This window comes from Oryza brachyantha, chromosome 3 (assembly GCF_000231095.2).
Source record: "Oryza brachyantha chromosome 3, ObraRS2, whole genome shotgun sequence".
Taxonomy (NCBI): domain Eukaryota; kingdom Viridiplantae; phylum Streptophyta; class Magnoliopsida; order Poales; family Poaceae; genus Oryza; species Oryza brachyantha.
In genome coordinates this window covers 9,162,530-9,189,904 of record NC_023165.2, presented here as the reverse complement: position 1 = coordinate 9,189,904, position 27,375 = coordinate 9,162,530, and the positions used below count along the sequence as shown (strand labels likewise).

The window sequence follows — 27,375 nt, the reverse complement described above, 5'->3', positions numbered from 1 at the left end:
CGAGCTTTAGACTATATTTTATTAGCCTTGCTCTAATTGAACTTGAATATCGCCCTGTACAGGTCATCGTGCTTGATCAATCTGCCTTTAATCAGGGACAAAATAAAACTGATACTTTGATGACAGATGCCACCATGCATAACAGTTGGGGGCTTGGGGCAACGATTTCTGTCAAGCCTGTGAATCTGTGATAAGTTGAGCACAAACAACAGCAGTTTGCCAGGTTTCAGGTTCTCCGTAGCCCAGTACTCCCCTGTATGAACATGAGAAACAGTGCACACCAGTGCTATGCACGGACTCGCACTGCATTTAGGGCCCCTTCTAAATCACATGAATGAAAAAAAACGGAGGAATAAGAAAAACATAGGATTCTGACAGGAATACAAGCGTAAAATAGAGGATTGCAAAACATAGAAAAAACGTAGGAATGACCGTTTGATTGGACTATAGGAAAAACACAGAAATTTGAGGAGAGATAACGACTCAAAGGATTTTTTACATGAAATTTTACCTCTTGTTAAATTTCCTCCAAAACTTATATGGAAGAGACATTCTATATGAATTTCATAGGATTTTATAGGATTCATTTCTTTGATTCAAAGGGTTTTGTAAAAAAAATTCCAATAGAAATAAAATCCTCTAAAATTCCTATGATTTTTCTTTAAATCAAAGGGACCTTATACCGCAGGTTTGCTGGTTTGCTGATTTCACCTGGCCCGTTTAGTTCCTAAATTTTTTTGTCAAGAACGTCACATCGAATTTTTAGATAGCTAAATGAAGCATTAAATATATATAAACATTAAAACTAATTACACAGTTATATGGAGGAAATAGTGAGACAAATCTTTTGAGTCTAATTAGTACGTGATTAGTCATAAGTGCAAAAATTACCAACATGTGCTAATGATAGATTAATTAGACTCAAAAGATTCGTTTCACGGTTTTCAAGTGAAATCTGAAATTTATTTTGTAATTAGACTAAATTTAATACTTCAAATATGTGTTTAAAGTTTTGATACGATGCTTTTGCAAACTGGCCTAGTTTAGTTTCCAAATTTTTTTCCAAAAACATCACATCAAATTTTTGGCCACATAAATAAAGCATTAAACATAGATGAAAAAAACTAATTACACAGTTACGTAAGAAATCTTGACACAAATCTTTTGAGCCTAATTAGTCCATGATTAATCATAAGTGCTACAGTAACCAACATGTGCTAATGACGGATTAATTAGGCTCAAAAGATTAGTCTCGCGGTTTCTAGGCTATGCGTGAAATTCGTTTTTTTATTCGTATCCGAAAACCCCTTCCGACGTCCGATCAAACATTTGACGTGACGGTTCTCCAAAACTTTTCTCAATCTAAACACCACCTAAACAACCCCAAACGGGGTCGCCGAAGGCGGCTCTTATTTGGAAATACAAGTCAAATGGATTTCATTTGGCTCCACACCAAATGTTCGCTTGATATGTCTCCATCACGTAGGCTACACATAACATCGAAAAATGACCAAATGTGAAAAATAGAAGATGACCTGGTAATTGAGCTTGCGAGGTCTTCGTACGAATAAAAATCAGACAAACAAGAAAGCGACGTCTCATGCAAATGGATCGATTCCACACGGAAGATTCAACTCCTCTTAAAAATATTGTTGCAAAAAATTAGGCTAGATTAGCAGCAGACAGTAACAACAGCATCGGCAAGAGAAGCAATCTCGTCAGAAAGCTCCTAACAAGTTTTCTTTTCTTTCCTATAACCTGACCCGAAGAACAGTTCCCCTCGGTCTCATCATGGACAAATTCTTCCGCATTTTGGCAGAAAATTAGTAGCAAGTACACTCCCTGCACATGGTTGCAGGGCTTGTATCGTGTCCCACCACGACTGAACTCCACCAAGATCCCCAGCTCTGAAAAAAATAAGGAGTACAGATCAGAGGAGAGAAATTAAGCAGGGGCAAATGAATATCTTAGCTGCTTGCAAGCTACTCCCAAATTTGTGACCAGTTTGTGACTGAATTTTCACCTTATCATTCTATCAATGTACTAGAACTTCTAAAGATGAAAGAAAATTGTTGATACCAATTCAAACACAAAAAAGGCTAAGGGAATAAATTCAGTTCTTGGATAGAACCATCTGCACAGGGGAAGGATGGGTCTCCACGGTGATCGAGCCCCCAAACCAGGCATGGCCGTCACAATATCTCGACAAGCAGTGGAGAATCAAGAGAGCGGTTGCTTTAAGGGTGAGATCATCGAAGGAAAAGATAAGGAGAGGAAGCGATCCCATACCAGCCATGGATCAACTCGGAGCACTTGGCCTTGATCCAGCGGAACCCTCTGCGGAGGGAGGCCTTGACCTTCCCCTCCACCGAGTACGCCTTGTAGCTCGCCACCCGCCGCCGCCTCTTCACCTCCGGGTCGCTGAAGCACCAGGCGGATCCCATGCCTCCCCCGCCCCCAACCTTGGTCACCGGCAGCGGCGGCGGAGGCGACCTGGTGGTGGTGCCCGCCGCCGGGGGCTTCACGACGACGTCGATGCGGCGGTCCCCGTACGGCACCACCTCGTTGCGGTAGGGGCGGTCGTGGTCGCCGGGGCCCGCGTAGGGGCGGTACGCGCCGCGGTCGTAGTCGGCGGCGGCCATCGACGGCGCGGCCCTGCCTGCCTCCGCTGCGGGGTTCCGCCTCGCTTCGTGTTGGTGTGGGGGAGAGCCGGAGAGGGAGAGGGGAGGGGGTGGAGAAATTCCGCGGCTGCCCTCCTTTATTTTTCGCAGCGGGTTTTTCTTCCTTTCTTTCCACGAGTGGCGTTTTGTGTGCGCGTTCCGCTCCGCCTCGCGAGTTCGAAAATTTTTTTTAAAAAAAAAAGCGGACGTGTTGGTAGGGTGAAAATGAAAAATCTGAAAAACGGATTGCGATTACGATTACGAATGAACGGAAACAAGTTCTACTATATTCGATTTATATTTTCTAATCAAAATCAGAATCAAAATCAGAAGTCGAGAACTCTGGATACCAAAACAGAGTCAAATATTATTCAATACAGAACAAACAAAATAATAAACAAATAGTATTTAACGGAATACGATAGCCTTTAATAACAAACTACTTAGAAAAGTGAAGAGTTATAAACTCCCCGTATATCCAAGAATAGATCATTTTTTTAAAAAAAAATAGCAGTCGTATATATGCATAAAACTAATAATATTACTTGGCTTAAAAATCTCACGTAGTTACTATAAATATATTATATTATTATGATAAAAGATCATATTTAATCAATTATAATAAATAAAATAGGTCATTATGAATAACATGACTCTTTAGTTTTTACTTTTCCAAAAATAAATAATTTTAAATTTAGGATTAGCAAATATGAAGTTATATCCGTATTAAAATCACATATTAGTATTTATAATTTAATTTTAAAATAAAACAAGAAGATAACACTAGTATATTACACGTAATTTTGTAATATATCACATCTTAAAAAAATGATGTATGAATTAGTCTTAGATATAACCTAAAGTATAATTTAAAATGGAATGTGCCTTTTTTTAAAAAAAAATCATCCAATAACTGTTCGAATAAATATTCGGATAGGTTCGACCGAATCCGATATTTACCAGATTCTAACGTTATGTTATCGTATCAGTTTCCGTTAAAAAAATCTATATCTATTTTCGTTTTTAAAATTATCCAAGAAATATTCATCCAACGCTATCCGTTCCAAAAAAAGAAAACCATCCAGATTCGAAAAACTATCGGAAACAGTTTCATCCGTACGTGTTTGTTCGTTCATTCGCTTAATTTTGGTGGTGTTTAGATTGAGAAAATTTTTGGAAGAAGTTTCATGTCAGATGTTTGACCGGATGTCGGAAGGGTTTTTGGACACAAATAAAAAAATGAATTTCACGGCTAGCCTAGAAACCGTGAGACGAATCTTTTGAGCCCAATTAATCCATCATTAACACATGTTGGTTACTGTACCACTTATGGCTAATCATGGACTAATTAGGCTCAAAAGATTCGTTTTAAGATTTTTTCCATAACTGTATAATTAGTTTTTTGATTTATCTATGTTTAATACTTTATTTAAGTGTCCAAAAATTCCATGTCATGTATTTAGAAAAAAAATTAAATACTAAGCAAGGCCTTTATTTCGTTTTCGTCTGAGTGAAGGGAAGGAAGTAGCGGCATAAGGCTGCACTCGATGCCGATGCTCGGTTTGTATACAGTAGTACTAGTTTGTACGCGGATTCGCATCAAGCGTCTTTGCTCGGTGGACTCCAGTCTTGCAGTGTCCCATCATTTTGTACTCGGATCTTTCGGTAACTGTCACCTTCCAACAGCTTTATACAACGGGTTAATCGAGTTGTTTTAGACGAATGACAGCTGATCTCCAAGGTGGTTAGAGTGTTCAAGGGTAGAGACAAGATACGTATAAACTTATTACGTATATGTATAAAAAGGATTACTTTAACTCTTGTTTTCATTTGATTATGTAGAATTCTTCTCTTTTTTTAAAAAAAACGTTGGTTTCAGAAAGATAATTCAAGTTTCTTATTTTAGAAAAAAAAACCCTCTCATGTTAAGTGGCCAAATGTGATGATTTGTTACTCTTTAAGTCTATAGGTTATTGCTTCTCGCATGTAACAATGACATTGACTTGTTTCGATGACATAGGGCCTAAAATGGAAAATAATCAAATCCTCCTTTGGAGTTGCCATCTCACTCACCTACCTATTTGACCATCCGCTCGTAACCATAATTAACACAAACCACACATAAATTCAACCCAAACATCTATATTGATTCTGCCTACAGTAAGCCAACACGGTACAAACAATCTTTAAGAAAGTTACAAGAAAGGGCACAAAGTGCTCCCTTCATTTCATGAAAAAATATCATGAATATAGCAACAAGATTTCTAGAATAAAATTTTCACTAATAATTTCCGTTGTCACCCCAATAAAGGGAGGCACTCCTAAATCATAACGTATAAAAAATCTTTGTGTTCAAAGACATATCAAAGGTTTATAAGTTGACTGCAGTAGTAAAAAGAGATTTATCTCTCTCTCTCTCTCATTGTTGGAAGGACTAAAGTTAAATTTGTTCACACCAATGGGGCCGGGTGACTAGTAGAGAGGTCAGCTATACAGTTGCTAGGCACAACTGGGAATCCCTTTTGTTACCAAACAAATCGAGCCCGAAATTCCAGTTTCAAGCATGCCATAATCACTGGGTAAAACAGCATCGTTTTTTTTTTGAACAAAAACAGCATCGTTGATCCTTGCCATTTTATTGTTGGCTTCATGCTTCTTTTCCCTTTGCGTGGATGTGATTTGCTTTACGGCTGATGAGCTAAAGATGATTGTACGGTATATTTGCAAACAAAAGCTAATATATAAATCTAACTTTTATATTTTTAGCCATCTAAAAAACAAGGCTAAAAATAGAATTTGATGAAAAAACTTTAAATCAGCTTTAAATTTAAGATCAAAATTTTAAATTTTAACTTATAAGCATAATCAGAAACGAAAAGACGGAGCAAAAATGTGTTTAGTGCTCGAAGCAATCTCCACCGTTCGTCCGGGAAGGAAAAAATAAATCGTCCCCGCCGTCTAGCATCTATCGAGCAATCAACCAATTGGAAATCTTTCTAAAGCTAACAACTGCATTAGATGCTATCAATTTATCAAACAGCCATTTTCTACGTCAATTGGCGGCTTGGCGCACCCCGTCCTGTAGCGCTTGCTTTCTGCACGCCATAATTAACACTGTCCTGCGTCGCAAGCCGCAACGATGCGGACATGTGCAGCATTTTTCTCGGCATTTTTTGTCAAGGAAATCATCGTGTTTTCAAGAGAAGAAGGGCATTTTGTTTTGTTTCGCTCTTCTAGACGGCCCCTGTCTTTGACCAATTCCTGTAGCTTTGCGTATGTCTGCCACTCCGTGACTTACTCCCTTTGTCAAAAAAAAAAACGAATTTTTCGGTTTCTACGTCCAACGTTTGACCATCCGTTTTATTTGAAAACTTTTTAGAAAATTAGAAAAAAATTAGCATGCGTAAAATACTATTCATGGTTTATCATCTAATAAAAACAAAAATATCAATCGCAAAAAAAATTTGAATAAGACAAAGACTCAAAAATTAAAGGTAAAAAGTGGAAAATTGGTTTATTTTGGAACGGAGGGAGTAAGTCCTATAATAACTTTATTTTCCGTGTCCAACACTTTATCATTCGTCTTATTTAAAAAATTTGTACAAAAAATTAAAAAAATTAGTCACATATAAAGTACTATTCATATTTTATCATCTAGTAATAATAAAAATATTAATCACAAAAAAATTCAAATAAGACGAATGATCAAACGTTGAACACGGAAAAACGAAAAATGAGGTTATTATGGGACGGAGGTAGTATTCGATTTTCTTTTCTTTTTATTTTTGGGGAAAAAAACGCTAGTACTGTTCTGGTATAACTATAAGTGGCCATTCCTCGGATAGTGACTAGTGAGTGCATGGAAATCGTACTACCACGCTTTTTTCAGTACTTCAAAACGATTAACATTACGAAAACTTTTACGGTTTGGTTAAAAAAATAAAATAAAATAATGTTATTAACAAATATTTAAATCTAATAAATGTCATTGACGGAAACAAGTTCCGTAAAATATCGGTGTACAAATGACATTGTTTAAGAATGATATCGTCATTAGAGTTTCATCCATTTCTGACATTAAATATACTATTCATTCTATAGCACTTAGGAGACAAATACTGCTGGAATCCCAACGATGAAAATATTTTTTAGACGAATTTATTTGTATGATGATTGATGATATTTTTTAGAATTAAGTATTTGTCAATGATATTTTTATTTTTTTAAAAAAGTATTATTTTAGTAGTTTGGTGATTTAGCTTTAATACAACGGTGAAATCAGTTCGACTTCGACACGCACACCATTAAATCAATCCACGGTGAGAGCAAGAGACGAGGGCACTCCGTACACGTGGCAGCAACAAGCCAAGTACTACCATATGACCTAAATTTATGAAAATAGCCCTATCATTATGCCCAAAAATGAGTTGTAGATATATTTTTTTTCTAATACTTAGAGATACTTTAGAAACACCTATCAAGTGGCTTGTGGTGAATCGCCTTTTCAAATAAAGAGACTGATTATAAAGTACCTCTATGATAGCAACATTTTTTATAGATATATTTTTCTCGTCTATAAGAGGCCAGTGACGTTTTTTTTAGAGACACTGTATCGTTCTCATAGCGAACCATTATCGAAAAAAAAATATTATCTTGCATTCCCTAACCATCTCGACCTTATGTGACCGCTTGTTATTTTTATTTATACCTAGTGTTATTTACATTTAGTTATTTAAGTACATAGTGACCTCTAGTTAAGCATCTTTACGGAGGATAAAATGTTCGAATAAAGTGACCATACATATGTGGTAAATTATAAAGTGCCAAAAATATATCTCTACAAGATTACTTTAGCAAAATGGTTAGAAAATGTTTCTAAAGTGTCTTTAAGGTAAAAATATTCTACTCAATTTGCAAAATACCTCTACACAATATCTCTTAATTTGTAGTAGAACTCTTAATTTCATATTCGTTTTTCAGTTTGCCTCTAGAAAAGTGCCACTGCCCAAGGTTTTTTTGTTGTATTGTGCATGGAATGACATAAAAAGAAAATTTGTCCTTTAAAAATTTATACTATAATCTAATTAAGTGAAAATCAAACTAATCTATACTCTTGATCGCTTATAATAGCGGTATATTATACTAAAAAGTGCTACATTAATGGTACAAAGTGATACCAGCATACCATGGCTGATCTTTCTTCAACAATAGCGCATATTGAAGCCAAAACAGTATTTAGTAAGCTGGATTGAAGTTTAAGCAGCACAACAACTGCACAGTCAGTCAAGGAGAGAAACATGCCAAGTTGCGTAACACAGCTACCTCCTTCACGTGTTCATCATAAGCTGATGATGAGGCAGATACCGCCAGAAGAAATGCAAGCTTGCGCGGAGTCCTCTCACTCTCTGGCTGGAGCATAATCGGCGATCGCTAGTTAGTTAATACAATCCACTGAGTGACTCGAGTCATCGGTAAGCCCAATTAGGAGTTGATTAAGAACAAGTTCAATAGTATTGTCAGTACTAGCTCCAATTCATCTATAGATAATCTAATAGTCAATTAATACAATAGTTACCGACAAAACATTTACTACCATGTCTCAACTATCATACACATATTATGTCTTGGAGCTCGTGCGGCAACTAGCTATAAATTAGTATTCCACTTTTCTTTTCTTTCCTCTTATTTTTTTAAAATATACTTAGCTGACTTATACCCTTATATTGTAGCTGCTCTAATAGCGCTGCCGATCTCCCAGATCTATAAACAATAGGTCTTAATTCAGGAGGAAGAACCGGTAATAAGCATAAAATCGTCCATTCTGGTTCTACATTAAGGACAGAGGCATCCTCCTGTCCCATGTGCAAACCTCGTGGCGGTGATCTGGCCCGGTTAGTACTTCCTGGAATTCATCACACGTTGTTTGCATGTGTGCTCTCCGTTCTGTCTATGCCCTGTTCCCACTCTTCTGCTTCTGCCTTCTGAGAAACCTGCACGGCTGCACCTGACAGACCATCCAACTTGTGCAAGCGTTCTACGGCACTCCAGGTAACCGAGAAGGCGAATCACAGAAACCTTGAGGCTGCATCCTAACGCTCTCTCTTGTTTGGCAGATCCAAAGGAAAGCATGTTTAGATCGAGCGATTCTGCTGTGAATTCTCCGGATTACGTTGGAGAATGGTTTTACAGTACGTGCGGGTGATACCGTAGTTGTTATTGTTCCTCTTCTGGGTTCTTTAGCCGAGCATATACTTTATTACATCCTTATCCTAAAAATAAAACAGATACAAAAAAATTGCTCTACTTCCTCTCATCCTCTAAAAATAAAGCAGGCTTCATATTAGCAAGAAAAACTTCATATTTAAAGTTTTTCTCTCCTCACCCCATATTTCAACGTTCAATTTATAACATAATTTGTTCGGTAATATGGTCACTGACACGTGGGACCATGTCCCTTCGACTTTATATCAAAGGATCTCAATCCATAGTAACTGCCCAAACTTGCCATGCCAAGCATAGGGCTGGATAACGAGTCAGCTCGGCTTGGCTCGGTCCAGCTCGTTAAGATAACGAGCTGGTTTGACTCGGCTCGTTATCGCAACGAGTTAAAAATCCAGCTCGGCTCAACTCGTTATAAAGCTCGAGCTGGCTCGTTAGGTTCGTGAGCCATACATAAAAAGTTAACCTAAGCAATTTTTTCAATAGGTTATATAAGAAAATTTTTATTTCAAACATACAAATTATATGAAATTGTATTTAAATATTAAAATTTGAATGAACAAATCATATGGTGAACCTATGAAATACTAAACACATGCATTACAGGGTGAAATCAATGAACGCCGGTGAATCTTGTGTCTTTGGTCTAGCTCGTTAGGCTCGCGAGCAGCTCACTAGCCAGCTCGAGCTGGCTCGTTATCTTTAACGAGCTAAAATGCTAGCTCGGCTTGTTAGAAAAATGACACGAGCCGAACTGAGTTTGTCACGAGTCGAGCGAGCTAACGAGCCACGAGCTTTCTGTCCACCCCTGGCCAAGCACCAGGATCGGCTAGAGGTATCAAAACAGTTGTGCATCCACAGTCTTATCTTTTCATTTATGTTTACGTGCAAAATTTAAATTTTCAACCTTAGATTTGGAGTTGATTTTACGTTTTATCGCACTTTTTTTTCAGTATTTACTTTTAAAACACTAAAAATATATATTTAAATTTTTTTATAAATTATTTTCTATTGCAAATATGACATTTGTTTTTTTTTCTCGAACAGTCCAAAGATAACCACCCGTGTCAAAACTTTCACACTGCTATGATGTGGCGTTCAGCCTCAACATGGCACGCATGCAAAAGCTTGCCACCTTGCACTTTTGGCCTGAAGATGAAGCCCCTCTACCCCAGGCAGGAGACAAGCATCCCAACCTCGAGAGCGGCGAGGGCGTCCCTAGGGCTACCCGCTGCGGGAAATCGGTTCCTCCAAGCGTGCCCTGGGCGTCGGCGAGCTGCCATCTTCCCCAGATCTGCGATGCGTCACGCCCGACCACCGCCGCCGTCGCCCGCGCTCCGCCACGTCCGCCCGCCGGCCGAACGGCGCTGAGCCGCGTCCGCGTCCCCCTGCCCACCGGCCGAACAGCGCCGAGCCGAGCCGCGTCCGCCTGCTCGTCGGCCGAACGACGCCGAGCCACGTCCGCCAGCCGGCCTACCGCTGTCGCCTCCGCTCGCCCGCTGGCCGAACGGCGCCGCGTCCGCCCGCCGGCCAACCGCCGTCGCCTCCGCCCAAGCGCCGGAGAGAGAGGAAGGAAGGCAGAGAGATGAAAGGGCGGTCAGGGAGAGGGAGGGTGAGAGAGACAGAGAGAGGAAGGGAGAGAGGCTCGCGAGGAGACCGAGGAGGGTTCAGACTTTACCGGGTTTGTGGGTCCCATTTGGAGTGGTCTCCATTGTAAAACTTAAAATTAAATTTTAAAATCTAATTCAGAGTTAATTTTAGAGTTTTGTTATTATAATTTATTTTCTAACATTTACTTTTAGATTATTAAAAATATGTATATAAAAAATTTATTAACAAATTATTTTCTACTGCCTCCGTTCCACAATAACCCTATTTTTCGTTTTTCCGTGTCGAACGTTTGACTATTCGTCTTATTTAAAATTTTTTTATGATTATTTTTATTATTAGTAGATGATAAAATATGAATAGTATTTTATACGTGACTAATTATTTATAATTAAGTTTTTTAACAAATTTTTTAAATAAGACGAATGGTCAAATGTTGGTAACGGAAAAACGAAAAATAAAATTATTAGGAAAAACGAAAAATAAAATTATTATGAAACAGGTAGTAATTATTAGTTAGTGTTTCATTTATGCTCATATAATAATTAAAATATAAGGCTGCAAGATGCTATCCATGCAGGACAGAATGAAGACACTGTAGCATACGTAGACCACGGCGGGTTTCAGGGCTACCTATAGAGTGTAGAGTAGGTTCGACTCATGGAAAGTAGGTTTGACCAGTAAACTCGCGTTTTCACCTCTCCGGTACTGTCCTGTACAGGACATGCTCAGATGCTCTTAGCTGGAAATGGGAGAATCCGGAGAGACGTCGCAGCCTCGCAGGACAGGATAACAATCAAAACCCTTAAACCAGGACTTAACACGCATTGAAGAAAAACACCTAATGCAAGAGCAAGCATTGATTCATTGAAAGGGCGACTGCACATCTGCGAAGCATCAAGTAGTCATGCATTACTCGGACTTGAAGCACTTGCCGATGGGACCAGCCAAGTCCAGGAAGGGGAATGGGACCATTGGTTGCAGCTTGGGATGGCTGCCAGTTGCCACAGCTTCTTGTTCATCTCCACCTGCTGCTGCCTCCATTATTTGAACCACAAAAAAAAAATGCAGGTGGTAGAATTTACCTGTGCATGTACATGGACGCTGCATGCATACATAACAAGTTAACAACTGGCACGCACAAGTAGAAACTGAAAGCATCAAAGAAAGATAACACTCAAAGCAGCAACTAGCAGCTCACAAACCAAATTTGCTTAAGGCCTTACGCCATCGTATATTCGTTTTTAATTATACTTATAAACAAAAATTTTAAATTTTAACTTTAAATTTAAAATTAATTTTGAAAATTTTTTTATCCTAGTTTATTTTTCAACCGTTGCTTTTTAGATTGCTAAGAACACATATATAAAACGTTTATTCATAAATTATTTTTCATTTATAAATATATCATTTGTTTATTTTTACAAAAAAGCCAAAACACGAGCCTCTTAGGTCAGCAAACCATGGATTGTGTGAAAGACAGGACGAAGATGAACACCGCAGTTACATTGTCAATCAGGTAAAAATAATCATGAGCCCTAATGCTGCCGCCCACAGTCGCAGGCATCATACTCATCGACAGCACCGTGTTTCTGAATGGACATCTAATCGTATTCGGGGATGAATTAAGAGTTAAAGAATTCTTAACTTTTCTTTAAAAAAATATAAAGCAGATGAGCAATTAGAACCTTCATACCATGCTGATCACAATATATGCAGTAGCAATGGTAGTCCTTCACCTCAAACAAAAATTCAGTAGCGACTTACATATAGAAAATGTAACATGTCCCTTTATTTCTCAATTCCATTGATGTACCATGTTCCGGAGAAAGAAATTACAAACATGAGGCAAGGGCAGCGTGTTACGTAGGATAAAACCACCGGCTTAAGTGATGGTTCCATACCATATCGCAATACAAAAATTGTAAAACGAGATAAACGAATGGGGCAGTTCAATTAGAAAAAATAATAATCATGGGACAAGAAAGAATGTCAACCGAATGAATGGCCTTCCTAAGAACAGGTTTCCCCAATGGCACAATCTATACATACAAAGCTATCCTAATTATCTTGGCTGTTGTGTGATCTTTGAGGTTGCCTTCACGACTGAACAGATGACAGTAACAACAGAACAAATGCGTGGGCTCAAACATAAACCTTTACAAAACCATGTCATTTATGTCATCAACCAGATCGCTGACAGATAAGCAGCTATTTTCAACAAGAACAATTGAGTGCCACAAACCAGATTACCAGAGAGTGGCAGCAATTGCTGGGAGGATATGAAGGTGTGCAACCAGCGGCCCTTGTTTCAATTCCATAAGACTAGATTGGCACATATTACTCCCTTGTACGTGTTTGTGGGTTTCTTCTGAAAAAAGCAAGGATATATATTACAGCATATGAAACACCGGATTTTAAGAAAAATAAAGTAAGTAAATTCCTTAAATAATGTGAACTATAATTTCACTTAAGTAAATTGCCAGGCATTTCAAATTTCACCATTCTTTTTGTATAATGAAGTGTAAAGAAATAACTTAAATAGACTTTTACCTAACGAGTACTTGTACTTTGCACATGCATTTGCTTGACAAGTTGCCATTGCTCTAGATACCTTCAGTTTCTTGGAAGTTGTTTCTATCTACCAAATTACTGTGAGCCTGAGTAAAAGAAAAACCATTGCCATGGTTTGGAATGCCATCAAGCAGAGTTTGCGGGCTGTTGACTACTGGTGGAGCATGAAAGTTCATGTGGTTTGGTTCAACTCTTGGCATAGAACCACTGTGTTCTGAGGCATTATGGCACAAGTCTGCTCTAATAGTTGGGCTTGATCCAGATAGCAACATGCAAAAACGTTCGAACAATTGACGCCTTCCAGAAAGAGCTGCATTCCTTCCAAAGGAAGTCTCTGAAGTGTTGGCTTCTGGCATAATATGGAAGTTCTGGTTTGGTTGACTTTGTCGTACAGATCCATTGTTGTGTGAAATGTCAGATTCTAATGGAGTGCAAAAGTTCCTGTGGTCTGGTTCAGTGCTTGGTACATAACCACTCCGCTGTACACCATTTTCGTGCATATCTGGCCTAAGTGTTGTCCTTGGTGCAGATAGCAAATTGCGTATCCAGTCATTTAGTTGACGGCCTCTAGAATTCGTTGCATTTGCATGCCTTCCAGATGGAGTTGATGCTCCTGCAGTACATGCTTGAGACTCAACAGAATGATTTCTTCTAGAAATCTCTCTTGGAGATACATTTAGATCAATCCCCTGTATTTCGAATGTGCTAATCGGTGAAGTTGCACCGAAAACCATAGAATTGCCATTCACAGGGCTATGGTATGGATGCCCCTCACCACCGAGTCTACAACCTCCACAATACCAATTTCCTTCAGGTACTTCTCTTCCCAGACCAACACAATAAGTGTGTGCTGAGGAGTCACAAATATCACATAGTAACATGAGGCTATCATCGCCACCTTGATTGCACTCTATGCACACAACATTTTCATATGGGTCCAACCAACGTCTTATTTCTTCTTCCGTTGGCTGATAAACCTGTGCAAAAATCAAGAATGTGAACACATGATGTCCAAGAATGTTTTCAAATCAGAAACTCGAGCATAGTAGCCTCAATACCAACTAGGATGAGTAATCACAACTAAATGCAATAATCAGTGACTTTCCCACTAATCACGGTTAGAATAAAGTCACCTCAGTACCAATTAGGATGACTAATCATGATAAATCCTGATTAGTCAGACAACTTGAAAACAGTGCCGAGAACACAATCAAACCAGGGAGTTTACCAAATGTGCATGATGTAGCATGTTTCAAGATATAGTATTATTGCACACTGTGCATAACTAACTCATATAAAACACTGGGTCTCTGACAATGTAGAAATCAACAATAAAAATGAATTAAACATAGAATATGCCCTTTTCCCACTTTCAAAACAAAAAAAAAGGTTCTGTCAAGAGCCTCCCCATCATCTGGCCATGATTTGGATCTCAGATATTTTATGCATGTCATCCATCAAATAGCATTTCTATACTTGATCAAAAGAGCAACTAAAATTGTATTTCTATTGACAGCATGATATGACAATGGAAAAGCTACACCAGTTTAACAAGAACAACCTTTTAGCTGCAAAGGGGAGAGGAGGCTTTACAAACAGTATATAACTATGCAATTTGAAGTACCAGGAAATCTAATACAAAAATCTCATCGCCTATTATTAGTAAATGGTACATGAAAAAATACTTCAGAAAATTAGTTCCCCATAACATTTGTCCATTAAGGCAACTAATTCTTTGACAGAAATGCATGATAATATACAAGTGCAGCAACAGTGAGAAGTCATACAAAAATAACCAAAAGATAACAGTATTTACAAGAACAAATGAAACATCCATAGCAGGATGACAGTAAATTTTGTTCTAAATAGACCACACATATAAATAAGAAATGAAGACAAAAAATTTAGATGTCAGATTTGATATTATATAACTGCAGCAAGGAAAGTACCTGATCACGCTCTTCAACCCTAATTACAGATTTTGTCAGCTCCAAAACAGTATCCTCCTTTGATGACGTTGTGATTGTTGTGAACCGCCGTTTACACAAGGGACACCTTGACTCAACCTTAGACCATTGCATGATGCATGCAAAGCAAAAAAAGTGTGAACAACAGTCCAGGATACCCTGCACAGTCACTCTCTGCTCTTCAGAAAGGCAGATCCCGCATGTTGCTTTTCCAGCCTCCTGTGGTTCTTTTTTCTCCTTCCCCTTGCACTCTCCAGCACCTGTACCAGAAATTTTCCTGGGTGATGAAGGCACCACTTTCACATACTCTGGAGGCTCGGACTCCTTCAAATCCCCCATTTCCTTATCTGATACAATGAATTCAGAATCTGAGGATGAATCCGACAGAAATAACCGTTTCTTCCTCCCCTTCTTAGTAACCCTAGTAAGCTTATCAGCGGCTGCTTCCTCATCGGATGTTACAAAGTCGAAGTCTGTTGTGTCTGAATCAACAGTAGGCCATGTTTCAGCCTCAAAAACTGGTGTTGCAGGATCAACCTCCGTCTGCCTCCTAATTCTAGCCTTTTTCTTTGGCTGCCGATTGGCTGTAACCTCATCCTCCACAATGAAGTCGTCAACCTCATAGTGGTCAGTCGTTGAACGCTTTCTCTGCCGTCGCCTTACAGATGTCTTCCTCGCCTTGACCGAATCCACCTTCCAACTGGAAACCTTAGAGCTGCTCTTCTTCTTCCCTCGTCGCTGATTCAAGGCAGCCTGGCGACGCACCATATTCTTAACCCTCCCCTTACTCGCTTCTAGTTCATCCTCTTCCTCATCCTCAAAATCTTCTTCTTCCTCCTCCACCTCAGGATCGAAATCCATATCCTCCTCCTCCTCCTCCTCCTCCCCCTCGTCCATGTCAGGGTCAAAATCCATATCCTCCTCGTACCTCCGGCAATTTGATCGCTCTGGAGGAAGCTTCCCCTTCATGCTGCGGCCACCACATTTCTTCACGCGCTTGGACCGCGGCGCCTCTTCGTCCTCGAGATCCTCGTCGTACTCGTCGACCCCAGCGTCTTCCTCAAGCTCGTCCAAGTAGTCATCGTCGTCCTCGTACTTACGTCGTCGAGATCGCACCACGGCCGGGTCTGCCTTCCCCTTCCGCCCATCTTCGTGGCCCTTTACCGGTTGCCTTGGCCGCGGGGTTTCATCCCCCTCGTCCTCCTCATCCTCCTCGTATTCCTCGTCAGAGCCCTCTCCTCCCTCACCGGCGCTCGAGGCAGACAGATCCTCCTCGCACTCTTCCTCCTCCTCCTCCTCCTCCTCCTCCTCCAGCAAATACTCCTCATCCTCACCGTCGTCCTCGCCCAGCCTCCTCCGCCGCCGCCCGCCGCTCTGCCCCACGGGAACGGCCCCTTCCCCTCCCTTCCCCATCCCTACACACACACCCCAAAAAAAAAACAGCCAATCAGAACCAGATCGCCGGATCCCTCCGCCCAAATCACACGCCGAGATCAGCACCCGCCTCTCCGATCGCACCCGCCGCGCGAGAATCAGCCGAACAGCAGCGCCCCAGCGACGGCACGCAGCCGCCTCGCGTCGCCTCGCACCACCACCACCACCACCCCGGTCTAATCCAGCTCCAGAGCTTATCTGGTGGCTTCCCTTTCACCGCGCTAGTGGTTAAGCCGTGGGTTTGAATCGGTACAATATATACGCGCAGGTCAGAGAAGGCGGCGGTGGGTTGGGATGAGGCGAGGAGCTCCAGAACGAAAAAGGTGGGGGGCGCCGGGACGGCCGGACGGGGAAGCGTCGGAGTACGGCGAGGCGCGGGCTCTTTATCCTGGCCTCTCCTCGCACGGGACGCGTAGGTGGGCGGGGAGGCGGGTGGCTTCCTTCCTCCTGGCTCCGGCTAGAGTGGGTTGGTTGGTTGGTCGGTTGCTGGAGTTGGACTAGTCGCCGCCCACTCGCCCCGCGCGGCCGCGCCGCGGTATCGCGAAAGACGGGAGCATGTTATCTGAATAGTTATTAAAAAATTTAAAAAAATTATAAAAATAGATTAATATAAGATATATCACTATATAAACATGCAAGTTTAAATATGACTTTTATAATCCACAATAAAAATAACAAATTTTTAATTTTTTTTAAAAAATTTAATGACTATTTAGATAGCATATAATAAATAAGAATATTTTCCCGTGATACGCAGTGCTCACTGCTCGCGCGCTTGATTGGACCGCGTTTTCCTTCGGTTTTTACCCGTGTCACCGGTGACACGCGCCGGCGCCGCGGCGGGGTGAGCCACGGACGGGGCCGGGGCCAGTGCCGTGCCGTGGTGGATACTGACGTGTAGCTGACTCGTCGGGGAGCCGGAAAAAGGAGACGCGCGAATCTGCTCCGTTCGGCCCTCCTGGTTCTCTCTCTTTCTCAGGTGGTCCGTGCACCGTGCTAGAATCTGACGGCTTCGCCTTTGGCGCGATCGCGATCAGAGTATGATCGGAGCTAGGTGCTACTCTTGACATGATTGGCCAGTTGGTCAGCTAGTCAGCTTAACAAGGATTACCATTAACTGAAAAAAATTATGATCTTTCACGGCGTGGTCTGGCGGTGGGAAAGAAACGAGCTTCTACGGATAGTACCTACGGTATACGCCGTACTTCGTTATTTCAGTCAGAGGACAGACATGCATACAAAGTGAATCGCCGTCGCTATGACATGCCAAAATTATAGGCTCTCTCAAACATCGCCCTAAGGCCACGGGAAAATTCATCTTGAGCCCAGAATCATTTCCTTTATGGCTGTGAAATTGTAAGCAGGCATTAGAAACTGAGTTCTTCAGAAAGCATTGAATACATCAAATTCGACAGAAAAAGTAGAAGCTCGTTACACCAAATCACAGGATACTTTTTTATGCTCATTGCTAATAGGACAATAATGCCATCCTGTTGTTGCAATCTATTATTCTTATTCCTTTTATTTGCTTTGAGGAATTGAAGATGTAATCAATATAATCTAAATTACAGCACCTACTCAGCCATTGCTGGATACCGAAAACAACTAGTAACAATTAATCTGGCTTTAACTCCAATCGGAGTAACCAAAGTTGTGTTACCATATAAGCAATTTGTTTAGCTCGACAATCAATTCTAGAACTGCAGCCTTTTGATCCAGACACGTACCTGAAAGCATGAAACATAAATCTAAGATGCTAAATGATTATTGGCGCTTAACAAATGAAAACATGTTATAGTGTACAACAGTGCCTTCAGGCGATTTCAGCTTCACAGTCCCTACCTCAGCCACATCTCAGCCCAGGCAGTAGAGCGCACCCAGAGCACTTCTATCATTCCCAGTTCAATAGAGGAGTGCAATTTGGATGGAGATAAACTACAACTTTATACACCAGGGAGGTGATATTATTGGGAGGAACATAGGATTAACTCCCAAAAAACTATAAAATTTTCTGTAAGTGTATGAACATAAAAGGATTTGGAAGTAATGAACTATGAATACATGTCAATTAGATAGTTGCATATTAGCAAAAGCTGGGATCCCCTGCAAATCGGGTGTTTTTTTATCACATACGAAGAAAATGTTTCATTTCACTAAAAATGTTTTCGCTATTCAAAATGGTGAAACATACTCTGAAACATTTCCGCAGTATATTATGAAAAATAGTGTTTTCATCTATTGAAACAACAACATATCTTGTTCACCAAAACACAAAAATAAGAAACATCATAAAAAATGACGCTGCAATATTTTAATTTAACACAACTGAACATTGAAAAGATATTGACTGAAACATAAAAAAATATCGCAAAAAGAGTACAATTTCAGATATGGCTCTTACTTCTCTCCAGTGGGTACGTAAGTACATCAAAGTACCCAGTAGAACATCTCAATCCAATACAAAGAAATATCGAAACACATTGGCTGAAACATCAAAATATCCATCCAATGGGACTTCACTTGGCGTTTATGTTGAGCAGGCATGGTGCCACCAGCGGTAGACTGTCACGCCAGCGCGGCGGGCGAGGTGGTGAGGAGGACAGCGAGTCCTGGCGGAGCAGGGCAAGGCTGGCAGTGGACGAGGAAAACCATGAGGTGTGACGGAATGGGCGTGACTCTGTGAGGACAGCAAGCCCAGCGATGGGCGAGGAGAACCGCAAACCGCAGCGGAGCAGCGCGGGCGCCCAATATATTAGCTTAGATCGGGCACCCGGGGATAATCATTTTCACAAAAGATGCAGAATATTAATTCTCTAATAGCAAATGTATCAAATCCATGATAGGTAAAGTTTCCAGTTCAAGTTAAAAATTCCATGTATTGATTAACGATTCTGCAACAAAGAAAACGGAGTGATTGGATTACTAGAATTATATTTAACTGTACTCAGGCTTGAATTTCATCTCAGTTCCTAGTTCATGTCCTGGTTACAGCTTGTATCCATCAAAATCACATAACTATGCTAGAGAGTTCAGTTTCATGGTGTGTCAGGCTATCAGATTATTTCCAGAGTTTATGTTTATGCTACTCAACTCAGCAACTTTTCGTTGGTCTCTTCAATAGGAAGAAAGAGAAGACAAAAGGGGGATAGAATGAAAAAGTGATAAAATGGTGAAGTTTTAGATATCCAAGATTTTGAAGTATTTGTCAACTTATAAGTGTGTTGTGCATACAAGCCTATTATAGCAAGTTGGTGACTAATCTCCAAATTGGTACACGATTATATTCTACATGCTGGTGTTGCAAAGTGCAAAATAATTTTCCATTGGCGTGACTTTGTACACAAGACATTGATGAGTACATTTATATCAACATAAATCTATCATTGTAAGAACGCAAGCTCATTACTATCATAAAGAAAGGTATAAGGAAACATATCTATCACTTTTGATTATATCCATGTCCTTTTTAAGCAAAGAAGCATAGGCAAATAAATTGAATGACCGCCATGCTGGTGAAGAGCCAATTTTGTGTGATCCAGTCAAATTCAAATTTTGGTTCATATCCCAACATCCAGAATCCAGGGGGAGGGGGGGGGGGACTTTTCATTTATTAATTCAACTTCACGCCAGTTTGAGCTTTATTGTCTCATCACATCATATTTTATAACATTATACCTTTGGGCTTCAGCAAGAATTCCAGTTCTTGTGAGCGCTGATCAACGCGGACAGTAAGCCTGCGGACGCCATCAGCGTCGAGCTGCCGAGCAAACCCTTACCGTCGGTCACGTCCCCCAGCGCCATCACGGCGTCCGCCACGTCCTGCACAACGGACATCCGCTTGAGCAGAAGCTTACCACGCAGCGTCCTCACCGCCTCGCTCTTCTCCCCGCAACCCTCCTTGAGCCGCATCTTGACGGAAGACTCCAGTTTTGCAATCTCTTCCAGCTTAATCGTGATGGAGCCGACGTATCCCAGCAGCTCGGCCCAGGCGCTGAGGAGCTGGAGGCGGGGGAGAAGGTGCTTGGGAAGGAGGCCGGCCTTGGCCAGCCACACGAACTGTTCGAGGAAGTAGTAGACGCCCTCCCCGCCGTAGGCGAGGAGCACGAGGGGCGTGGACGGATGCGGATGGGCGCGGAGGGCGTTGACGTTCTGAACGAACTTGCCGAGGCGGAAGGCCTTGCGGCTGAGCCCGACGCTGGACTCGAAGGGCTTGAGGCGGGCGGAGGCTGCGGGGGGCAGCGGGCCAGCGGCCAGGGCGAGGCGGGCGGCGTAGCGGGAGATCTTGAGGAGCTTGTCGACGCCGTCGCGGCGGGAGAGGTAGGCCTCGACGTGGACGAGGAAATCCCGGCGGGCGGCTGGCTTGCGGGATTCGGAGGAGGAGGAGGAGGCGGTGGCCATGGCGGCCGGTTGCTGCGTGGAACAGGCGGAGCGACGGCGCCGCCGGTGGCGCGCGAGTGGGCGGCGGTTGCGTGTGCGGTGCGGTCTAGTCGCCGTCGTGATTGGGGGAGTGGGCGTTTCGTGTCGTACGGATTGGAACTTGGACTCGACGAACGATGACGTGTCATTGTGCCGAACCGCTACATGGGTCCCACGCGTCAGCCTGGAGCCCTGGACGTTACGCAAATAAATACAGATGGGCCATGAACTCTTATGCTGGGCCTTCTTAGGCCGCTTATTATCTATCTCGACAGTTGCTTTAAGCCCAGTGTTACCGACCTCTTGTGGGGGTTTTCTTGTTTTTGTGAACTTTGTCCCGAAATCATGTTTGTATACTTGCACATGCACTGGCTGAAAAACCAGGCTTCGGGATTCAGAATGAGCTGGAAGCCGCACAAAAAATGATGACGTCGTTGACTTTTTAGATCCACTTTTGATCATTTATTTTATTAAAAAAATATAATTATTAATTATTATTTTTTATAATATAATTTATTATTATACAAACTTTAATCCTGCATTATAATTTTGCATATTTAGATATAAATTTTAAATAAGACGAATGGTCAAACGTGATTATAAAAATCAACGGTGTCATATATAAAAATATGGAGGGAGTACATTAAGATCTCCTTGCATTAGGTAGCATGATCGTGTTTGGTTTTGCATTAGTAGCTTACAGGAGATAGGATATCACTGTTTGATCATAAGCCGTGCCACAATTAGTGAAATAATCTATGCATGCAAGAAATTTTTTCCATTTGCATTTGAGCGGATCACAAAACTAAATGATCAGCATGACGCCTAATTTTGTGATTCACTCAGGGGCGTCACTAACACCACAACATCGACCCAGAATTCAGGTGTAATATATATTTTTTTTATTTATCAATTCAGTTTCTCTCCACATTAAGCGTTATAATTGTCTCAAACTGATGAGCTTTATCGTTAAATCACATTGATCTATTTCATGGCATGTACCTTTGGCCTTTAGCTAGCTCAGCACGAATTCCAGTTCCTGTGAGCGCTGATCAGCGCGGACAGAAAGCCGGCGGACGCCATGAACGTCGAGCTGCCGAGCAAGCCCTTCCCGCCGGTCACGTCCCCTAGCGTCATCACGGAGTCCGCCACGTCCTGCACGACGGACAGCCGCTTGACCAGCAGCTTCCCGCGCAGCGCCCTCACCACCTCGCTCTCCTCCCCGAAGCCCTCCTTGCGCCGCGTCTCGACGGAGGACTCCAGCTTCGCCACCTCCTCCAGCTTGATTGCGATGGAGCCGACGTGCGCCGGCAGCTGGGCCCAGACGCCGAGGCGATGGAGGCGGGGGAGGAGGTGCGCGGGCAGGAGGCCGGTCTTGGCCAGCCACGCGAACTGCTCCAGGAAGAAGTAGACGCCCTGGCCGCCGTACGCGAGGAGGACGAGGAGCGGGGGCACGTGGCCGCCGCCGTGGCGGCGGTGGGCGCGGAGCGCGTTGACGGACTGCACGAACTTCCCGAGGCGGAGGGCCTTGCGGCTGAGGCCGACGCTGGACTCGAAGGACCTGAGGCGCGCGGCGGCGTAGGCGGGAAGCGGCGGCGGCGGCCCGACGGCGAGGGCGAGGCGGGCGGCGTAGAGGGAGATCTTTAGAAGGTTGTCGACGCCGTCGCGGCGGGACAGGTAGGCCTCGACGTGGAGAAGGAAGTCCCGGCGGGGCCGGGGCGGCGATTGGCGGGTGACTACTGGCTTGCGGGCTTCGGAGGAGGAGGAGTTTGAGGCCGGGGAGCCTGCGGCGGTGACCATGGCGCCGGGCGGGCGTTACGTGCGGTAACCGGAGCGACGGCGCGGGCGGGTGGTGAAATGGGCGTTTGGCGGGAGAACCGACGATATAACACTTGAGCCGTCGTAGCCTGTGTGCCATGGAGTTCGTAACCAATTTGTGTTTTTCTGACTGGCCTTGACAATACAATATTGCGCTGATGAATCCACTGCCAATATACCACTAGTTTTGCCACTGTCTTGTTCGTTTCCCCTTTTGTTTTGCTCTGTCAGTGATGCCGCGTTCACCGGCTATAGTGGTATAATGGTGGTGGTTCTGTTATTTGACGCTTCGTAAATAATACTCCCTTCTTTTTTTATATATGCCATCACTAACTTTTGAATCTATATTTGATCGTTTGTATTATTTAAAATTTATATTCAAATATACAAAATTATAAAACATACATAAAGTTTCTATAATAATAAATCATGTTATAATAAAATAATTAATATTTATATATACTTTTTAAAACGAATGGCCAAACATGGATTTAAAATTCAATGAGATCGTATAAAAAAATATGAAGAAAGTATATTTGATTGTTTGATACTTTATATATTGAAATTTGATTATTTGATAGTTCGATCAACTATCATTGACTTAAATAGTTCCAAACGTCATCCTCATAAGTCATAAGGATCGATATAAATAATTTGACAACAAAGAAAATTGTAAATTCATCAAATTTATCACACACACTAGGCTGCGTTTGGTGGAGATGGGGTAAGTTAACTTACCTGGCATGGAAAACGTAATAATAGATTAGTACATAATTAATTAATTATTAATTATTAAAAAATATAAAATAAATTAATATGATTTTTAAGAATAACTTTTCTATAAAAATTATTTATAAAAATAAAAAACGTGCGTGAAAAACGACGTAAATAAGTTAGCTTACCGCCGTCCCGATCACGGCCTAGGACTGTCCTCTTCGTCGCTGCGAGGGCCGAGCGGCCAACAGGCCTCCTCCCAGCATTGCTACCTCGAACCTGAGAAGGCCGTGGACTGGGCCGTTGCTTTCAGCCCAGTATATTTGCTGTCCAAGTGACCATTTCTTGTTGGGAGTTTTCTGCTTCGTACCAACGATAATGTACTTAGACAAGTTCAGATTTTCTCTCTCCTGTTATTCGTGAGCAGAATTTTGCCACGATAAAATCAATTGGGATTGAGCACGCGTTGTTCTGTACTAGTACTACATATTGCAAGGAGGCAGACTATCATATCGAGAAATCATGCACATATACTTACTGATTGGAAACCCTGGCTTTGAGAGTTCAGAGTGAGCTGGAAGCCATTCTCTCAATCCTGTGCAATGATGGCATCGCCCACTGATTCTTACATTAAGATCCCCTTAGATTAGGTAGCCTGGTCATGTTTAATTTCGCATTAGCTTATCTGCACTGTTTGATCATAAGCCGTGCCAATCAGTGAAGTAATCTATACATCCAAGAACACTTTCAATTGCATTTTCATTCCGTTCCCCCTGCCTTTTGAGATACATATACTCGGCAAACTGCTCCCGCAATGATTTCATTTGGTTGCTTATCTTATCTAACGAAAGATGCTCTCGGGTCTCGAAGTTAATATTACAAGATCCCTGCACGATCAGTTTATCTTAAAATGTTTATACAAGAATTGAAAGATTTAGAAAAAAATCTCTAAAGGAAATTAGAAAGGGGAAGCTTTAGCAGTCAATCATTTGGGCTTTCTGAATACATGAATCGAGTTAGATTTTAGTCACTGAAAACATCACATGCAAGCGCAGGCCATGATTCCCCCAGAAGAATACGCAAGGGATCCGAATTCCAACATAGCTCTCCAAAATGAGCAAAGCCTCGAATATACAGGAAGGATCGCAGTGTCGGCAGTGCAGAGGCGATTTGGTAGAAGCAGTATACCATGCTGCATTCCCAGAAAGAAAAAAAATTGTGATGCAGTTTCCCTAAATTAGTAGTAACATCTTTCTCGGTGACAACACATCGCTGCGTCTTTGGAGGCAGCTTTCGCTGTGAAGTGAGTTGTCAGAGGGCTGTGTGTGCATTTGGATAATCGCATTGCCGAGCTGCCTAGCACCAATCGGCCCTCCCCTCCTTTACGGTGCCGAGACAATGATGCGCCCCAAAGCTCAAGGCCTACCTGGCCATCTTGATTGCTGCACAGAGATGTTTCCAATGGTTCAAGCAGACCGGGCTGCAAGAGAGAGAGAGAGAGAGAGAGAGAGGTGTACAGTGCTTGCTCATCAGAGTAGAGGGGAAAAGGCAAGGAAGGATATTGGCATATGTTTCTTTTGAGTGTTGCTTGAGCCCTATATCATGTGCATCTCAGAGCCAGCCAGCTCCACACCCAGCAAAAAGGAGCCACCTTTGGACCATCTTCTTTCCCCTTTTCATTTTACTCCACCTTTTTATCTCCATTTTTCAGAAAGAAATGGAAATTGTCGGTAGGATTTTTACTAACTATAGTACCTACTACTTCATAGCAGTTAAAATTCCATGCAAATATGTTTTCTTTTTGAAGTTTTCCATGCAAATAGGTTAATCACCCCCAACTCCCCAAGCAGCCAAGCATCAAATTTGGGCAGAAAATGAGAAACTGTCACTGAAGTGTACTTCAATTTGTAAGCTTGGACTGAAGAAGAAACCCACACTAAATAGGCAGGACCATTTCTTTGTTCCTATTTGCTCTCCAAGTTGGCCTACGGGGTAAAGTGGGTGGAGACTAGAACAACCACAAACGCCAGAGTTCCTAAAGTGTTTTAGCGAGCTCATGATTCAGTAGAAAATTTCTAATCTGGACTGATGCTAAGTAAGCATGGACCATTATTCAATCCAGTGAAAGCAAGGACGATGATTGCTTTTAACTTGAGTACAGGCAGGCAGGCCATTTCATGGCCGCCGGCCCGCCGCGCAGACGCCTTTTTCTGCTCTTCCGCATTGCCACGATTTTCTCTATGCCCGACATCGCAGTGCAAGTAGCTGCTTAAAGTGGACTAGGCTTTGGACGCTTCCAGTTGAGGCATTGATCTTCTCTGTTTCTTGTGTTACCCATGGAAGAACCAACATTTTCATTTTGACCTGGCTTGCCGAAGGTTGTACTACTAGACAGATAATATAGCTGAAGATTCTGAACTCACATTTCTCGTCAGAGTTCAGAATACCGTGTTGTCAGGCATAAAATAAAGCAGATTGTTCTGAGGCTGCATAGCTTGTTCCTTTTCTGCTATCTCTGTACCAGATGAAGCTGCAGATGTAAGTAATACATAACTGTAGCTGTTGTTGATGGCAAGCAAGAACTCAAAAGATGGATAATGCCATGATCACAGGGAACTACCGATCTCTTCTCTGACCTAACAACAACCTTCCCAATAATTTTTCGGCCGCGAGATCTCTTCCGTGTCAAGCCTTGATCCATCGCCACTGAATAGAAGGCTTTTTAAGCCGTGGAATGGTGGATTCGGAGTTAAGGGAAATGGCTTCGCTTTAGCTGTAAGGCGGTGGTTGTTGCTGCTTGCTTTGCTACACAACGCTCAGCACTTAAACCACCTAGAGACACAGGCTGCTTACTACTCACACTACACAAAAAGTGAAGCTTTCTTCAGTTCAAGGCAAGAAACGGCATTGCAACAGTTAGACATGGGATTAAGCTGGCTAATCCAGTGTCCATTTTGGCAATCAAAACAGTACTAGAGTAGTAGAGTACTATTTGTTTGCTGTCACATACTAAAAGGTTTCATTAGATTCTGTCAGTCTGCCATTGTGATTAATGGTTACTAGTACTAACTACAGTACTAATTAACCTGTCCTATTGCTTACCCCTGATTGTTGCAAAAGTGAATTACATTACAGTGCAAGCTAAGTTATTGGACAGACAAGTATTGAACCGGGAGCGCATATGCTCTGTTATAACAATAGCATCATTTATAGAAATTGATGTATGGTGTGAGCATGTAGCAGGTGATACCCATCTATCAGTAGTTGTAACGACGATATCGTTATGGCATAGGGTGCTTAAGCGTAAATTGGTGGCTTATCAGGGTCAATTTGAAATATAAACCGATTCACATAAAAGATCATACTCGACATTCGCTTTAAATCGCTGAGTAAGAAGCATTTAGATTTTTGTTGTGACCACGGGAAACTAAAATGGATTTGCCAAAGTACAGCTTCAGAAATTAATTGATATATTCTCTTTTGTGTCCTACGTACATTAGCAGATTTGTTCATTGTGTTGACAGCAACCGTGCAGGCGGAACGTGGTGACGCCCGGCCCCGGTCCATATGACACGCTCCACGTTTCGGACGAAATGGACCCCCATAATCTGCACCTAACGCCGGAAATTGAGAACAAATTGAAAGGGATGGCGACCATTGCTAGCAGTGCACTTTTTTAGGCACGATGCTACGCCAGCAAATGATTCATAGGAAGCAACATTATGGTTGTAGGCTTGTAGCACACTATTAATTACTCTATTTCGTGGGGGTGTTGCATCTAAGGGAAAACGAACGGAAAATTATGGTGTTGTAATAGGTCTGTACAGTTTTTTGGGCTCTCGTCATACAACTGATTATAAGTCAAATTCTAATTTTTAAAACTGAATATTACATTCAATTTTATGGTTTTTTCATCGTGATCTATTTCACAACTTTTTTTTACGTTGATATCTACATGTATATAA

General features: G+C 42.0%; 4 protein-coding genes across 8 annotated transcripts; all 4 read right to left on the bottom strand.

Annotated features, from left to right (window-relative positions):
• Positions 1 to 1,471: 1,471 nt before the first annotated feature.
• LOC121053892 lies at positions 1,472 to 2,787 on the bottom strand. Its single transcript, XM_040522360.1, has 2 exons — positions 2,290 to 2,787; positions 1,472 to 1,907 (listed from the first exon to the last, which is right to left on the bottom strand). Coding segments are annotated over exons 1-2 (354 nt in total). The 5' UTR covers positions 2,643 to 2,787; the 3' UTR covers positions 1,472 to 1,906.
• Positions 2,788 to 12,951: 10,164 nt separating this feature from the next.
• Positions 12,952 to 16,915, bottom strand: LOC102719000. Its single transcript, XM_006649886.3, has 2 exons — positions 15,011 to 16,915; positions 12,952 to 14,038 (listed from the first exon to the last, which is right to left on the bottom strand). The coding sequence occupies exons 1-2, from the start codon at positions 16,439 to 16,441 to the stop codon at positions 13,094 to 13,096; spliced, it is 2,376 nt and encodes a 791-aa protein (XP_006649949.3). The 5' UTR covers positions 16,442 to 16,915; the 3' UTR covers positions 12,952 to 13,093.
• An 879-nt stretch (positions 16,916 to 17,794) lies between these two features.
• Positions 17,795 to 20,988, bottom strand: LOC102723039 (peroxisomal membrane protein 11-3). Of its 5 annotated transcripts, XR_005811457.1 has the most exons (4): positions 20,138 to 20,988; positions 18,864 to 19,090; positions 18,305 to 18,403; positions 17,795 to 18,189 (listed from the first exon to the last, which is right to left on the bottom strand). XR_005811457.1 is itself a non-coding variant. In XM_040522701.1 (2 exons), exon 1 carries the CDS (start codon positions 20,858 to 20,860, stop codon positions 20,147 to 20,149), a length of 714 nt encoding a protein of 237 aa, XP_040378635.1. In that variant the 5' UTR covers positions 20,861 to 20,988; the 3' UTR covers positions 17,797 to 18,189; positions 20,138 to 20,146. The 5 variants fall into 5 exon arrangements, 3 of the variants coding, with proteins under 3 accessions (XP_040378635.1, XP_040378634.1, XP_006651300.2); XR_005811458.1 differs by lacking the exon at positions 18,864 to 19,090 and having other exon boundaries at positions 17,796 to 18,189; XM_040522701.1 differs by lacking the exons at positions 18,305 to 18,403; positions 18,864 to 19,090 and having other exon boundaries at positions 17,797 to 18,189.
• A 901-nt stretch (positions 20,989 to 21,889) lies between these two features.
• Positions 21,890 to 22,678, bottom strand: LOC102718723 (peroxisomal membrane protein 11-2-like). The gene has a single exon (XM_006649885.2). The coding sequence runs from the start codon at positions 22,676 to 22,678 to the stop codon at positions 21,899 to 21,901; it is 780 nt and encodes a 259-aa protein (XP_006649948.2). The 3' UTR covers positions 21,890 to 21,898.
• Between the last annotated feature and the right edge of the window lie 4,697 nt (positions 22,679 to 27,375).

Bases quoted from the DNA above. Each gene is read 5' to 3' on its own strand.
- LOC121053892 (XM_040522360.1), bottom strand. From the start codon at position 2,642: ATGGCCGCCGCCGACTACGACCGCGGCGCGTACCGCCCCTACGCGGGC.
- LOC102719000 (XM_006649886.3), bottom strand. From the start codon at position 16,441: ATGGGGAAGGGAGGGGAAGGGGCCGTTCCCGTGGGGCAGAGCGGCGGG. The intron at 14,039-15,010 runs GTACTTTCCTTG...ATTTTTGCACAG, and splicing joins GGGTTGAAGAGCGTGATCAG to GTTTATCAGCCAACGGAAGA.
- LOC102723039 (XM_040522701.1), bottom strand. From the start codon at position 20,860: ATGGCCACCGCCTCCTCCTCCTCCTCCGAATCCCGCAAGCCAGCCGCC.
- LOC102718723 (XM_006649885.2), bottom strand. From the start codon at position 22,678: ATGGTCACCGCCGCAGGCTCCCCGGCCTCAAACTCCTCCTCCTCCGAA.